The sequence below is a fragment of the Oncorhynchus keta genome, chromosome 24 (genome assembly GCF_023373465.1).
Source record: "Oncorhynchus keta strain PuntledgeMale-10-30-2019 chromosome 24, Oket_V2, whole genome shotgun sequence".
In the NCBI taxonomy this organism is placed as follows: Eukaryota; Metazoa; Chordata; class Actinopteri; order Salmoniformes; family Salmonidae; genus Oncorhynchus; species Oncorhynchus keta.
This window is the reverse complement of record NC_068444.1, coordinates 20,107,539-20,122,320: the sequence shown is the minus strand read 5'-3', so window position 1 is coordinate 20,122,320 and position 14,782 is coordinate 20,107,539. Positions and strand designations below refer to the sequence as shown.

General features: G+C 41.7%; 1 protein-coding gene across 23 annotated transcripts in view; it reads right to left on the bottom strand.

Annotated features, from left to right (window-relative positions):
- LOC118402801 (neurexin-1a) overlaps positions 1-12,323 on the bottom strand; it is a 633,754-nt gene extending 621,431 nt beyond the window's left edge. For all 23 annotated transcript variants that reach the window (XM_052477934.1, XM_052477935.1, XM_052477945.1 and 20 more), the window contains exons 1-2: positions 12,193-12,323; positions 8,532-9,928 (exon numbers count right to left, since the gene is read on the bottom strand). In XM_052477934.1, coding sequence (XP_052333894.1) covers positions 8,532-9,246 — 715 coding nt within the window. In that variant the 5' untranslated portion in view covers positions 9,247-9,928; positions 12,193-12,323. The remainder of the gene's footprint in view (positions 1-8,531; positions 9,929-12,192) is intronic.
- Positions 12,324-14,782: the final 2,459 nt, after the last annotated feature.

Sequence of the window (14,782 nt, the reverse complement as noted above, 5' to 3'; positions counted from 1 at the left end):
GACGTCATGGATGGGGTGACACATTTTAATTTTATTGCAGAGGTGTTGTTTCATATAGACCTGGTTGGATAGACCTATATATATTTATTTTCAGCTACTTTATTAACCGGATCAGATAAAGCGTAAAAGGAGGGAGAGAGGCGGGGCTCTGGCAGGCAGGGGAGGGGCCGTATTGTGAGTGAGTGACACAGGGAGCAGGATGGACGGATGGGAAGATGAAAAACAGCAACCAACCAAGCCAACTCGCTTATTTCTCATCACATATGATTACGTAGTACCTGTCTTGACTGCATCAAACCGAGAGAAGCTAGTTAAGCCAGCTAACTTTAGCTCGCTAGGTTAATTGAGGCTCCAGTGCGTGTGCTTTCTCATTCTACAGTTACAAATAACAACAATCAGAATATTAAGTAGCAGACTACCTGTCGGCTCATGGTCGTTGTAGCCTATCCTTCTCCTCTAACTTTTAATTCAGTAATTTTTATTTCATTAACCATTGATTAAATGTCTCCTAACTTTTGTCACACACTGAAGCTCTATGGCTGTAGCCTACTGCCACTTTGATGACTTATGATTGGCCAACAACAACAACATGCTAAACACGCCATGCTCCACTCTTGTGAAAAGCAAAAGCAGCAGCATAAATTATAACATTCTTTCTCGATACTTTTTATTTGACCTTTATTTAACTTGGCAAGTCAGTTAAGAACAAAATCTTATTTACAATGACGGCCTACACCGGCCAAACCTGGACGACGCTGGGCCAATTGTGCACCGTAGTGACGCCTCTAGCACTGAGATGCAGTGCATTAGACCGCTGCGCCACTTGGGAGCCTATTACAACTGTAGCATTCGGATATGTACGGCCCCTTCCGGACAAGTCAGTTAAAATTACACATATACAAGCCCTGTGACAGTCATATCAGATTCCACCCAGGCCTGTGACAGTCATATCAGATCCGACCCAGACCTGTGACATTATTTAGAATTCTAGATCCAGACCTGCTCCGGTCTCGGATCTGGTTTCGGGTAGTCGGGTACAGGTGGATCCGTGAAGACCTCTACCCTGCTGTGAATATTACAACAGTCTTTTACTGTGATTTTTTGTTGACTGTTGAGAAGAGTGGAGAGAGAGAGAGTGGGAGTGGGAGAGAGAGAGAGGCATGGTCTAGTTCTAGGATTTCACCCACTTCATCAGTACTACATTTGTATGATTTCCTCTCTAAACAATTGATTGAGATGAAATATGAAATGTTTACTGTGATGTAAATATTTTGACCTAAATTATATACTTCCTCTATTTCCTTATAATGCATTGATGCATTAGGTCTCGCTCGTGAAAGAGGTCTAGTTAAATAAATGCTATATAAAGCCTATATAAAATATACACTATCGTTCAAAAGTTTGGGGTTACTTAGAAATGTCCTTGTTTTTGAAAGAAAAACATCAAACTGATCAGAAATACAGTGTAGACATTGTTAATGTTGCAAATGACTATTGTAGCTGGTAAACGGCAGATTTTTTTATGGAATATCTACATAGGCGTACAGAGGCCCATTACCAATGGCATGTTGTGTTAACTAATCCAAGTTTATCATTTTAAAAGGCTAATTGATCATTGGAAAACCCTTTTGCAATTATGTTAGCACAGCTGAAAATTGTTGTGCTGATTAAAAGAAGCAATAAAACTGAACTTCTTTAGACTAGTTGAGTATCTGGAGCATCAGCATTTGTGGGTTCGATTATAGGCTCAAAATGGCCAGAAACAAATAACTTTCTTCTGAAACTCGTCAGTCTATTCTTGTTCTAAGAAATTTAGGCTATTCCATGCGAGAAACTGAAGATCTCGTACAACGCTGTGTACTACTCCCTTCACAGAACAGCGCAAACTGGCTCTAACCAGAATAGAAAGAGGAGTGGGAGGCCCCGGTGCACAACTGAGCAAGAGGACAAGTCCAGTAGAGCCTCAACTGGCAGCTTCATTAAATAGTACCCGCAAAACACCAGTCTCAACATCAACGGTGAAGAGGCGACTCCGGGATGCTGGCCTTCTAGGCAGAGTTGCAAAGAAAAAATCTACATCTCATACTGGCCAATGAAAATAATAGATTAATATGGGCAAATTAACACAGACAATGGACAGAGGAAGATTGGAAAAAAAGTGTTATGGACAGACGACTCTAAGTTTGAGCTGTTCGGATCACGAAGAAGAAGATTCGTGAGACGTAGAACAAATGAAAAGATGCTGGACGAGTGCTTGACACCATCTGTCAAGCATGGTGGAGGCAATGTGATGATGATCTGGGATTGCTTTGGCGGTGGTAAAGTGGGAGATTTGTACAGGGTAAAAGGGATCTTGAAGAAGGAAGGCTGTCACTCCATTTTGCATCGCCATGCCATACGCTGTGGACAGCTCTTAATTAGAGCCAATTTCCTCCTACAACAGGACAATGACTCAAAGCACAGCTCCAAACTATGCAATAACTATTTAGGGAAGTAGCAGTCAGCTGGTATTCTGTCTATAACGGAGTCCATAAGAAGGGCCCATCAAGCCAATCTGACTTGTGGGAGGTGCTTCAGGAAGCATAGGGTGAAATATCTTCAGATTACCTCAACAAATACTTATTTTCCACCATAATTTGCAAATCAATTAATTAAAAATCCTACAATGTGATTTTCTGGATTTTTTTTCCTCATTTTGTCTGTCATAGTTGAAGTGTACCAATGATGAAAATTACAGGCCTCACTCATCATTTTAAGTGGGAGAACTTGCACAATTGGTGGCTGACTAAATATTTTTTTTTGCCCCACTGTATACTGTAGCTCTAAATGTCATGTTAGCATATACACTGCCTGCCACCATCATCATCTTGATAATTGTTTGGCCTTTTTAACACATTGTTTACCACATACATCTTTCTTAATTAAAGTATTTTTACAGCATTGTTTGTCTTGACAAGTTGTTGATAGCCAACTACTTTTATGTCAAAGTCACATGGACTAAATATAGACAGACAGCTACTCCACCAGCCTCCTTCTTCCTTCTCTCTCCCAAACCCCGCCCCACTTCTTTTTTCTGTTCCCCCTCTCCTATCCTCCCTTTTCTTTATCCTCTTTCCCTCCCCTCTCCTCTACCCTTTACTGTTTCCAACTCCTATCTTCACTGTAGGGAAGTACGTCACCACACCTAGGTTGGACAGAATTGGGTTACCACGTGGACAAGCTGCTGTGCTGCTTCAGAAAGAAAGCCAAAACCACAGCATACTGTCTGCCAGAATGAATAACTGCAGAGGAAACATTTCATTGTGGCACAACATGTTGTAGGCAACCTTAAAACAGATTGCATTATGCTAATATGACATTGCATTATGTTAATATGACATGGCAAATTATCAGTCTTTTCCCCTATGAAAGGTCAATGGTTTGTGCACGGTCCCAAAAAGCCATGAAAGCTGTGTATTTTTTTCATCAGTCAGTATTATGGCCATGTGCTATCCTTATGGATTTCAATATAATGAAGTACAGTTTCTGCCTATAGTATATCACATCATATTAATGAGGTAGCTAACCAAAATTATAAGTGTACCCAATCCTACGAAAACCTAGAGTTTATGGCCCCAAAGAGACAGCAAACCAAGATGTGGGTTGAGCTTCAATCTTGCACCTCAATACCACCATCAACCATCCCACCATCACCACCACCACCACCACCATCATCCACTCTATCGTACTACCAGTGTCCATCCCACCACCATCATCCACTCCATCATATTACCGGTGTTCATCCAAACATCACCACCACCATCATCCACTCCATCGTACTACCAGTGTACATCCCACCATCACCACCACCCTCATCCATTCCATCGTACTACCAGTGTCCATCCCACCATCATCCACTCCATCGTACTACCAGTGTCCATCCCACCATCACCACCACCCTCATCCATGCCATCGTACTACCAGTGTTCATCCAACCATCACCACCACCATCATCCACTCCATCGTACTACCAGTGTCCATCCCACCATCACCACCACCCTCATCCATTCCATCGTACTACCAGTGTCCATCCCACCATCATCCACTCCATCGTACTACCAGCGTCCATCCATCCCACCATCACCACCACCATCATCCACTCCATCCTACTACCAGTGTCCATCTCACCATCACCACCACCATCATCCACTCCATCCTACTACCAGCGTCCATCCCACCATCAAAATCAGGATAAGTTTAGATCATGAATTATAAATCCCTCAGATCTAACAAAGAACGCTGAGTCTGTGTGCAGTCAAAAACACGATTTTCCTTTGTTTTATATATATTTCCACACTATGAGATTGGAATTATACTGTGAAATTGTGAGAAATATGATAACGTCTTTTTAATGTAAGAGCTGTTTAAAAAGACTGCCTGAAATTTCAGCCTGTCGTGGTGGAATGGAGTATTGGTCTTCCATGGTGACATCACCAGGCGGTAAGTTGGTTAATAGACCAAAAACAAATATAGTTCCAAACGTCTCTGTCAATAACAGCTGGTTTCCAGTGTTCCCCTCCTCACTCAGACCACTCCAAGACAGCCCTAGCAAAATTCTACTTTGAAAAATGTGTCTTTGCTAAGAAGCAATTTTTTTAAACCATTTTAATTTAAAAAATAAAAGATTGGTACTTAATTGTTACAAAGAAAGGATTTGATACTAACATAAAAACAGCTGCATTGACCCTTCAGATTGGCTGCCTGGTTAAGTTCCTTTAGGCCTAAAGCAGCCATTTTTCTCTCAATATCAAATCATTTCCAGGGGTAAAAATTAAGGGCTACTTTACTGTGATTTTTTTTCAATTAAAATTGTCAAAAAGAAACAAAAATAGCTTCTTAGTAAATAACAATTTCTCAAGCAAGAATATTTCTAGGACTTCTGGAAGTGGTCTGAGTGGGGAGGAGATTATGGAAAACGAGTTGTTATATTGGCAGAGAAGTTTGGAACTCTTTTCTTTTAAGTCTATTAAATCATTTAACCAACAAGATCTCCTGGTTTTACCAATTTGACTTCAAATTTTGTTTTTGACACCGTGGCGTGACTCCTCCTTCTCAAAACCCATTGGAGGAGAACGTCAGTGGAGAGGGACCTCTGACTTTATCATCCAAACCCATTGGAGGAGAACGTCAGTGGAGAGGGACCTCTGACTATCATCCAAACCCATTGGAGGAGAACGTCAGTGGAGAGGGACCTCTGACTTTATCATCCAAACCCATTGGAGGAGAACGTCAGTGGAGAGGGACCTCTGACTTTATCATCCAAACCCATTGGAGGAGAAGGTCAGTGGAGAGGGACCTCTGACTTTATCATCCAAACCCATTGGAGGAGAAGGTCAGTGGAGAGGGACCTCTGACTTTATCATCCAAACCCATTGGAGGAGAAGGTCAGTGGAGAGGGACCTCTGACTTTATCATCCAAACCCATTGGAGGAGAACGTCAGTGGAGAGGGACCTCTGACTTTATCATCCAAACCCATTGGAGGAGAAGGTCAGTGGAGAGGGACCTCTGACTTTATCATCCAAACCCATTGGAGGAGAAGGTCAGTGGAGAGGGACCTCTGACTTTATCATCCAAACCCATTGGAGGAGAACGTCAGTGGAGAGGGACCTCTGACTTTATCATCCAAACCCATTGGAGGAGAAGGTCAGTGGAGAGGGACCTCTGACTTTATCATCCAAACCCATTGGAGGAGAAGGTCAGTGGAGAGGGACCTCTGACTTTATCATCCAAACCCATTGGAGGAAATGGTCAGTGGAGAGGGACCTCTGACTTTATCATCCAAACCCATTGGAGGAAATGGTCAGTGGAGAGGGACCTCTGACTTTATCATCCAAACCCATTGGAGGAGAAGGTCAGTGGAGAGGGACCTCTGACTTTATCATCCAATTGCTTTTGAGAAGGAGGCAAGGAGAGAGGAGAGAGGACGGGAGGAATTTGTCATTGAGATTCTCCCATATTCTATTTCTATTATTTCATACCTCTGACGGTACATCATGACATTTGGATAGCTCAAGAAAGAATAGCTGCCTGGTGTCTATATGTTCGTACGCAGCACAGGAAGAACTGGAAGATGGTTCCTCTCAGGACGGTGGCAGCTATGATCCGTTCTCAATGTATTCTCACTCTGTCTTCCTCTCTCCTCACCAGGATTATTATTCTCCCGACATCTGACATGCAGAGGCCGGGCACACATAGCACTGCACGCACACACACACACACACACACACGGCACAGTACCTCACTGTCTTCTGCACATGCATGAACAATGGAGCAATTGCAGAATACTGTAGTCAAGCCTAGTGAGGCAGTGTCTTTATTCACCAAAGCATAGAGGGACACACACACACAATGGTATGGAAAACACAGTGAGGTGTTAAGGTAACATGTATTTGTAGGTCATTTTAGTTATTCATCATCTGTCATTCAATGTATATATATATGAAACGTTCTACTGTAGAATACACCATCATGGGAGTATCAGCATAAACCATCTCCCAAAATCAATACAGGAGTCTTCCAAAGTTGCATCTGAGAGAAGGTTACTGTTTGGGTTCCCACCCTGTGTCTGCTATTCCAGACATATTCTAAAAGAGACCATGTTGCCTACCATGGAGCTACATGCACAAGACAATCAAATGTACGAAATTGTCTATATCATAATGGGAGCATAAGCATTATTTTAAAACTATATTTAACCTTCGTTTAACTAGGCAAGTCAGTTAAAAACAAATTCTTATTTACAATGATGGCCTACCGGGGAACAGTGGGTTTACTGCCTTGTTCACGGACAGAACAACAGATTTTTACCTTGTCAGCTCAGGGATTCGATTCAGCAACCTTTCAGTTACTGGCCCAACGCTCTAAACACTAGGCTACCTGCCACTGAACCAAAGGAGCCCCTAAATGATGGTTCCTATTTGTATTTCCACCCTGTGAGAGACTGCTCTCGTCAGGGCTAATATTGCTCTTAGGCTACACTCCTCCAGGAGTCAGTTTCATATTTCTGTTCAAGCCCACATAATAAGTACCACCAATGGAATACAGTGTCTGCTCTGAGAATAATTGAAGAGAAGAATATAACTAATGTGGCATGAAGTAGCAGGTGTCTCACTGCAGGGGAATACCGAAATGAAGATTAGGTGTCAGTCCCTATGGGCCCTGGTTAAAAGTAGTGCGCTATGGAAGGAATAGGGTACCATTTGGGATGTAACCAAGATATAATGTTGTCTTTACTTCATCAACAAAGCCATTAGCAATGCAACGAGGAAATGACAAACAAAGAGAGGAAATAGACAGAACATGTCCAAACAGTAACACCTTCTCAAATGGGATCATTGAAAAGATTCACATTTCCAACATCTGCCTTCAAATCACAGAAGAATATGGTCCAACATTGCACCAACATCTATAGGCCAAGATCTAGCCATAAGAACACATGAGCAATGTCAGAAGTCCACTATCTTCTCTGAAATGCTAACCTTGAAATCAAGCAAAATGTCACCAAGAAAAGGTTTCTGGTGTGTTTCACATTTCTTAAAAATACTTAATTTAGAATGCTTAGATGATGCTATTGTAATCACTCATCAAAGATCGATAGAGCAAGATTGAGTTGGAAGAAATGAATACAGGTGGCATATCTAACAAGGCCTCTAGTCTTGGCTACATGATGTTATGGAATACACAACATACTGCATACAGCACAGGAGGTGGTGGCACCTTAACTGTGGAGGACGGGCTTGTGGTAATGACTGGAGCGGAATAGGTGGAATGGTATCAAACACATCAAACACATGGTTTCCAGGTCTTTGATGCCATTCCATTTGCTCCGTTCTAGCCATTATTATGAGCCGTTCTCCCCTCAGCAGCCTCCTGTTGCATACAGTTACTGCACATATTCTACACATATGTGCCTATTGTAGTTGCTCCATATATTTTCTTTGCATGTGCATGTGGAAATCACTTCCTTCATCTTCTTCCAAATACATATTGTTTTTAATGACTGGAAACTTTCATTAGGAGGTAAAGCCATTGGAGATGAAAAAACGTCATAGGTCAACCATTCCCTGGTGACCTCTTCCAGGTAAAGGCAAGACACCTTAGAGAATGAGGAACACCTGCACGTTGGGCTAATGAGCCCTTGCAGGAGCTCAACCACTCATTAACAACCTTACAAACAACTATGACAACATATGTTAAAAAATTGTTGTATAATGATGAACCAATTTTGCACTGGTGGGTAGGTTACTTGAAATTATTGAATTGTCCTACTAGATAAGGTCTAAAGACCTATTGGGCCTACAGGCCTGTTGGCCTATCCTGGTCTAGAGGAAGAGAAGATCTGCATTTTCTGTAAACTGTTGGACTACTAATACTGCTTGAAATGATGGAAAACGATAAATAATCATGTCGTGTTGTTGTTTAGTTAAAGGGGAGCTGTTGGATAGTGTTAGTAAGACAGACAACGGCCCAGAAGAGAATCCAGATATCTTACCTTCGCTGCAGTCTTTGCCCTGGTAGTCAGTCTGCGAGCAGTCGCACGTGGGTTCATCGTTAATGACATTGCAGACCCCTCCATTTAAACACATGTTGGCTGCTGCACCACAGAGGTCGTTAATAACCCCAGCGCTGTTTAAAAGCGACGATTCCGTATTGTTGACCTTTATGTCCGTTATCCATCCGGTAAAAGGTACATGGTCCTTGACCACAGCTGATGTTAACCTTAAAGCCACAGATCGTAATTCCGGTGGTATTCCCCCAAGAAACAAGTGGCTGAAGACAGTCATATCCCTTCTTTTCGACTTTACTTCGACCCACTTCACTTCATTGTCGACCATTAGCGTTGTGTTTTTAAAGTTTCTCCATATTGTCACAGCATGCCACTGGCTGTCATTGACCGCTGTGTTGGTTAGAACCGTTGCGGGCTCAGCGCAGAAGATGGAGAATCGAAGACTGAGTTTACCGTTGTGTATTAGGAGTTCTAAAAAGTCACAGAATCCCTCGTCATCGAAGTACACTAACAGCCCGTGGGAACTCTTGGTTTTCATGTTGAAGCTCATTTCACTCTCACAACATGCATTCCACATTGGAAACCTTGCCCACTGGCCCTCTGCGCCTGTAAACTCCATAGTTGCCCCCATGTCTACCATACAGCACAAGAGAAGGCCTACCCATATTAGATGGGCGCCATGCCGCATTGCAAGAACCATGATGTGACCGAATTGTTCTTTAGGTCTAGGCTACAATACCGCTGAGTCAGATTTCAGACGGAATTGTCTTTTATCAAGCTAGATGAAGTTAGGGGTAAGGGTGATATAATACGCTGACTTACCACTAAGAATTGTGTATATGAACTGACACATTGTAAACCTAAATGAATTATTTTGTTGTCATAGCCTACCAGCAAGCTACACTAGTCTCCCGAAGAAAATACCATCTTTGAATATAGGACCACTTTCTGTCGCGCCTAAATCCCAATTTCTCAGTCCTATATATTTGTTTTTATTCCGTCAATATCTTCTGTCTCCCGATTAGTTTTATTCTATAGTCCAGATTTTCTTCAAAAAACAGGCAATGGTGATTCAGAATCCAATTTCCATCAGGCCTTTTATTTTTCTTGATTTTTGAATGTTTCTTATTTTCGGTGCCAGGCAGCTAGAGCGCACCAGTCGGTTCTACTGCTGTTGAAACGGCGTCAATAACCATCCTATTCACACCAGCGAGATGTGGCGGGCATCCAGAGTCATTGCTTTTGGCTTCTCACCCTGCATCCTCCGCCAAACAGAACGATTGTTATTGTTTGATTGATTATCGCATGGAGCTTTTCTTTTTTTTCCCAAGGCCAGTCTCTGATCCAAAAAGCTTAAGCTTACAACATAATGAGAAGAAGATCTGTAAAAAGAAAAGAAAAATAAGAACGGACAGTTCATTGTGTTATAGAAACATTTTGTTTATCAATTTGTCATATCATGTTAGCCATCTTGCATAATTATGATATATTCAGTAGAGGATGAATTGAGACCCCAAGGAATTGTGGGGAGCTGCGGTGGCGTGCCGATTGAAAGCACAGGAATCTCGGGATCTAGACTCAGTATTGCCAGGAAAAGTATGTATGTTTTGGTTGCAAAGAGAGCACATTCGCTCACACCTGCACGTCCGTATGTGTTCTATATCAATGGAAGATGTATTCTGTCTCAAAGGGTAGCCTACGTCGTTAGCGCAGATACGTTCTCTTTGCGCACACACATTCTTTGCGCACAAGGCGGTCGCCTGTCCTACAAATGTCAGGGAAACTTAACATAAGTAATCATTTCATTATTAGTCTACACCTGTTGTTTACGAAGCATTTGACAAATAACATTTGATTAGATTAGATTTTCATGTAGGCTATGTATTTATGAATGCAAGTGGAAGCAACTTTCTCAAAGCAAATCTAATCAGCTCACAATTACATAAACATCAACTAGCAATAGTCACCACTACTAGGCCTACATCATTTAATTCAATTACATCTAGAGAAATCATTTGGAATTGTAAATAGCTTATTCGAAAAAGTCGATCAAAATAAGTCTACAGCAGTAGCCTGTCTTATCTAACACAATTATTTCTCCCCATAGCTATCCCAGGGGGGAGAGGATACTTGTACCTTCCCCTATCAACCCTCATAGCCCGCCACAGGTGACGATATTATATGCCTCACAAAATGCTCCGCATCCAAGCAGCAGCATCCACAATCCTCTCAGCACAGGAACGTTCCATGAACTCTCACATTCCATAAGTAGATCTCATTCTAAATGTTGCGTTAGATAGGCCTAAGTGTTTTTGTTATTCAAGAGAATCTGCATGTAATGAAACCGCTGAAATCTTGTTTGTAGGTTTCCTCATTTCATATGTTGTTTAACTCAGACATTCCAGTAGAATTAAGACAAGCGCATGAATTCAGAATTTTCAAATTGGACGAGTTGCCTACCAGACCTCGGTTCAAATACCATGTTAATTATTAAGTTACTTTCACATACATTACGAAGGAAGTATTTGCACACATTCACAAAGTAGTAGCCTACATTTGGAAAGTATTGGCATGCATGGCATGTCTTTTTTATAGGAAATTACTTGAAACAGGGCTAGAGTACTTTCAAATACTTAAAATCGAAGTTGTGAATTCGGCCACATTGTTCGAAAATACGAAAATACAAAAGAAATAAGTAGCCTATGTAGAACATACATACTTAAATACACATATATTTGAACCCAGGTCTGGACAGGACAGACAGAAAACGACCTTTTAATCAAACCTAAGCGAAAATCATTCCATCCAAATGAGCTATACAGTTTGCTAGAAGCCATAATATACGGGGGATCGGGGACTGGAAATGAGTTACAGAGATTCAACCCATATCAAGCCAAATGTACCATAATATAATGACCGAATGGCAGGAAGATAAACATGAGATTCCACCCATATCAAGCCAAATGTACCATAATATAATGACCGAATGGCAGGAAGATAAACATGAGATTCCACAGCTGGTCCCATTACACTGTCTGTCTTACTCTCAACACATCAGATCATATTCAATTGACCCGTGCCTTCTACAGCAAACGAAATGTGCATATAAACGTGTTTTTAAAAGGCACTTGACAACATCCCTTAAATATTGCTAACAATAAAGAAATCAAATCTGCGGATTACACAGTTGCAAACGATTATGCATGTTTTATGGTTTTCCCTCAGCTATTCCGTTGCCGGTCTAGCAGCTCAACCTACTAGAGAAAAATAAAACCATACATGGAAAATACAAGGTCTCTTTTACCTGCATCTAGAATCTGATATCCAGGACCGAACCAAATCAGAACCCAAGTCCTCGTTTTCCATACCAAAGTATTGGATGACCATCTCTTGTTTCGAACACCACCTTTAATCTTAATTAGGCTACCCACCAAATAACATCACCATGCAGTGATCTCCGACTCAAACTATCCCAACAGATCCACACTAAAAACCATCAGCCTCACACTATTTTTGAAAACTGTGATTCACCGCATCATTGATCATCAGAGACCGAAAAAAATAAATGAGTTCTCTCTCCTATGTTCAAAAACTTACCAACACCTTTATAACGATTGAAAGAAGTCAACTCATAACGGTACTTTACCTAGGTTATTCCTCCTTTTCGATACTCAGAAAACGAAACAAATGTAGATAAACAGAGTCCCGGGAAAATCCTGTAATTTTGGTGAGGGGAAAACGGTGCAAACGGTGCAATCTGCCTCCCTGCTGCGCTCTGCAACAGACTGTCAGAAGACAGCGAGCGGGTCACGTGTCTCTCTCTCTCTCTCTCTCTCTCTCTCTCTCTCTCTCTCTCTCTCTCTCTCTCTCTCTCTCTCTCTCTCTCTCTCTCTCTCTCTCTCTCTCTCTCTCTCTCTCTCTCTCTCTCTCTCTCTCTCTCTCTCTCTCTCTCTCTCTCTCTCTCTCTCTCTGTAGCTGCCTGGCTGCCGCCGACTGGAGAGGGGAGGGGCCGAATGCTGCAGCACCTTGGACAGCGCCGTGCGCCGCTGTGCAGGTTGACGTTTATTGTCACGAATCTTGTGCTGGAGGCAGAACTGAGCGATTTCCGTAGATGGGGTAGCTGCAAATTCTAAATTGGCTGTATCATGAAAACAAAAATGTGCTTTTTGCTCTTAATTTAATGTTATGGTTAGGCATTAAGGTTAGCAGTGTGGTTACATTTAGGGGTACGGTTAGGGTTAGGTTTCAAATGAAATTGTATGACTTTGTGGCTGTGCCAACTAGTGACCATTCTGCAGAGCTGCCTCCAGGGCAAGATTCATGACAGTACATGACAACCTGCGGCCGCTGCTGCCGAACGAACAGAATACATATTCATCCACACTCACCAACCGTCGCCTCCGCAGACCTACGTGAAGTCACATTTCGTTTCAAATAATACACGAATTATATATCGATGAATTAGAGAGACAGGTGGGGAAAAAGAAGGGTGCGGTGCAGGGAAAATTAGTATTCTGTCGGCAACGGGGGTGGAAAACGGAAGAGGGAGAGGGGAGAGAAGAGATGCAACGTAACAGCATCAGGATGCGCAGCGAAGGGATGTGGCGACGTTTGAGGCCGGCAGGGAGTTCTCTTGATAATGTTTTTTTTTCTTACCATGAACACATTCTTTTAGTTGAAGTAGTGTAAGCTAAATTACATTATTGATCCCCTCGGGTAAATGTAACACAGCGAATTAAAGTGGACACTGTCGTTTAGCAAGTCTTATAAAAAGCAGGCCAACAAGAGCAGACTACTGTTCTGTAAAATGATCAGCTCTTGTTTATTATAACCTAAATCAATACTACAGTTAAGGGATATGATCAAAATAGCCTACTTTGGGAGTGGTGATATTTTAAAATGTTTGAAATGATATAGGCTAATTAACAATATAAAACATTGAACCATTAGGCCTACTTAATGTTTCCATTTCTCTGTTTGTTGTAGTTTGACAAACGACCCAGCTCCACAGTTAATCGTCTCATTCCAACCCTCATTCAGAACATATCCCCATGACCAATGAGTGAGTCCGGTATTTCATGACATAAATAAAAGCCAAATAGCGGTCCTGGCGCTAACATTTGACCCACCGAGGGACCCTCCCGATAACTATTCTAGATTGGTGTCTGAAGGCATCGCGGTCCAATCAATCGTTCGATTCAGCAGGGATGGACGAACCGAACGGATTTGATGTGACCATTGACCCCGCCCGCGCTGTTCTAAAACGTGATCACAGCAAGATGATTGCATTGTTGTCAAAGGCAATATAATTGAAAGTTACAGAGCCAATCCGTTTCATTTAAAGTATTTTAAAGTGTACACCCTTCACACTGTTCCTTTTTCCAATTCAATACTACTGGGACATTGTGCCTTTACTGTGTGTGTAATAATAAAAAATATAATAATAATAACTTATCTTTGTGTCTGTGTGTATGTGTGTTATTGCTATGATGGCATGGTCATGGTTAATGTTTGGCTACAGACAAGGCAGTGAGAAAATTCATGATCAAAGGAGATGAAACAGACTAAGAAAATCTTAATGGGAAATAGTAATGTAATGTGTCCTTTTAAGTATGCACAGATAATTTAGTCTGGATCTAAATATAGTGCACTACTTTTGATCAGGGCCCATTGGGCTCTAGTTAAAAGTAGTGCACTTTTCAGGGAAAGGGGTGTTACTTGGGGTGCGTTCATACTTTTTAAGAAAACAGTCCTGACTCAGAAAGGGTGTTGAAAGGACAAGGTCTTTTCACAATAATATCATATTTTTTAAACTTTCAAAGCCTTTTGTATTAAGCCACTATGCTGAGAGTGAACACAGAGTTCTTGAACACGGAGTTAGTGAAAAATAGAGATAGGGCACTTTACATTAATGTGGGGCTTCAGATTTCCTCTCTATAGGCTCATACAAGGATAAGACTGTACTGTTCCATGTTAGAGAACCTGAGTTGGCTTCTTCTTTAATGGTTATACGAATTAACTGTGCTATGCACTCCTCTATACATGCTTTGACTCTATACATTAATATTGTATAGCTACTCATGTGTGGATACAAAGACATTGATTTTGTGCACTTGATTTGTCAAGAGTGATAGAGCACTGGAACTAGTCATGGTGTAGAAAAACACAGTGCAACAATGGTTCTGGTTCCTTCAGCACCAGCAGCAACTCAAGTACGCTTGGTTCAGGGCATTGGA